Source organism: Cyprinodon variegatus, unplaced genomic scaffold, assembly GCF_000732505.1.
Source record: "Cyprinodon variegatus isolate N-32 unplaced genomic scaffold, C_variegatus-1.0 Scaffold687, whole genome shotgun sequence".
NCBI lineage: Eukaryota > Metazoa > Chordata > Actinopteri > Cyprinodontiformes > Cyprinodontidae > Cyprinodon > Cyprinodon variegatus.
Window position 1 is genome coordinate 116,544 of NW_015151140.1, and position 1,511 is coordinate 118,054.

At 62.0% G+C, this 1,511-nt stretch overlaps 1 protein-coding gene across 2 annotated transcripts in view; it reads right to left on the bottom strand.

The window, feature by feature from the left end:
* Nucleotides 1–46: 46 nt before the first annotated feature.
* Nucleotides 47–1,511, bottom strand: part of LOC107097348 (nocturnin-like) — a 5,050-nt gene continuing 3,585 nt past the window's right edge. For both annotated transcript variants that reach the window (XM_015394474.1, XM_015394475.1), the window contains 2 exons: nucleotides 1,048–1,302; nucleotides 47–972 (listed from right to left, as the gene is read on the bottom strand). In XM_015394474.1, the coding sequence (XP_015249960.1) occupies nucleotides 107–972; nucleotides 1,048–1,302 (1,121 nt within the window). In that variant the 3' untranslated portion in view covers nucleotides 47–106. The remainder of the gene's footprint in view (nucleotides 973–1,047; nucleotides 1,303–1,511) is intronic.

Genomic DNA, 1,511 nt, shown 5'->3' on the forward strand with positions numbered 1-1,511 from the left:
GACAGAAGCTCAGGCAGGAAAACACGTTCAGAGTAAAAATCACTTTATTTCCAACATGAAGTCCAAACAGCAGCGATGAGAACCTTGGAGGGAAGCAGAAGCAGTCCTACAGGAGCCTGTGAGGCTCCTCCTCCCTGAAGCTGATGTCACAGAGCAGGGACAGGTGGTCGGAGGGGTAGTGGTATGAGGGCAGGCGGTCGGGTCCGATCTGCTCCTCGGTGGGGAGCTCCAGCAGGCCCTCCACGCTCAGCGCCTGCTGGCTGTACCAGATGTAGTCCAGAGTTCCGCGGCTCTCGCCGCTCGGCCGGATCTTCCAGGTGGTGTAGGCCGGCTCTGATTGGCCATCGGAGCTCAGCAGCTTATAGGCTGAGCTCAGACCCAAAGGGGAGGAGCTAAAGCGCCTGTAAACGTCCTCCGAAGGCTCCGCGTTGAAGTCCCCACACACCACCAGAGGGACGGCTCCTGGCTCCGCCCCCTCCAGGCCGCTGCCGTGCGCCGTGATGCTCTGCAGGCTCTGCAGCAGGTCAGCGCCCTGCGCGCTCCTCAGACGCTCCCAGCCGCTGCGAGCCTTCAGATGGGTGACAGCCACGCACAGCCGGCGGCCTGTCACCCGGCAACGCAGCGTCTGCGCGATGGCCACCTGGTTGGTGGGCAGCATCATGGCGGAGAGGCGGAGGCGCGCCGTGGAGAGCGGGCTGAAGCGGGAGCGGCGGTAGAACAGGGCGCACCCGTCCGGCCCGTTGTTGTCCTCCACATCCAGACACGGCGACCAGGGTTTGGGCAGGAAACTACCGTGGTAACCGAGGCGGGCCATGATTGGCTGGAAGGTGTCGTGGTAGTGGTCCACTTCCTGCAGACACAGGACGTCGGGTCGCAGGCTCAGCATCTCCTCCAGGATCTGGTACTTCCTCTGATGCCAGCAGAGCGCGTCCAGCGGACACCTGATGAAGCCGTCCTTCCCCTCGCCCAGCGCTGCACACATCAGAACCACATCAGAAACAGAACCAGAATCAGAACCAGAACCAGAAGCTCTGGGCAGGGTCCTACCTTGAGCCAGGATGTTCCACTGCATGATCCGGATGGGCGGGTTGTGCTTGCTGCTGCAGGGGGGGCCCGGTCTGGGTCGGACCAGCTCTCTGTGGGGGCGGGCCGGGCGGCTCTGCAGCGCCTCCTCACACTCTCTGAGCAGCTGGTCCGGTTCCAGGTCCGGTTCTAGGTCCAGTTCCAGGTCTTCCTTGGTGTATGGGTCGGGTTGGACCATTGTCCCAAAGAACCTGCTGCTGGCGCCGCTCATTGGACCAACTGGGAGGGAAGCAGAGAACAGAACCCATCAGAAACAGCCAATCAGAACCTGCCGATCAGAGACGGACCCACAAGAACCAGCCGATCAGAACCGGCGCATCAGAGACGGACCCATAAGAACCAGCCGATCAGAACCGGCGCATCAGAGATGGACCCATAAGAACCAGCCGATCAGAACCGGCGCATCAGAGACGGACCCATAAGAACCA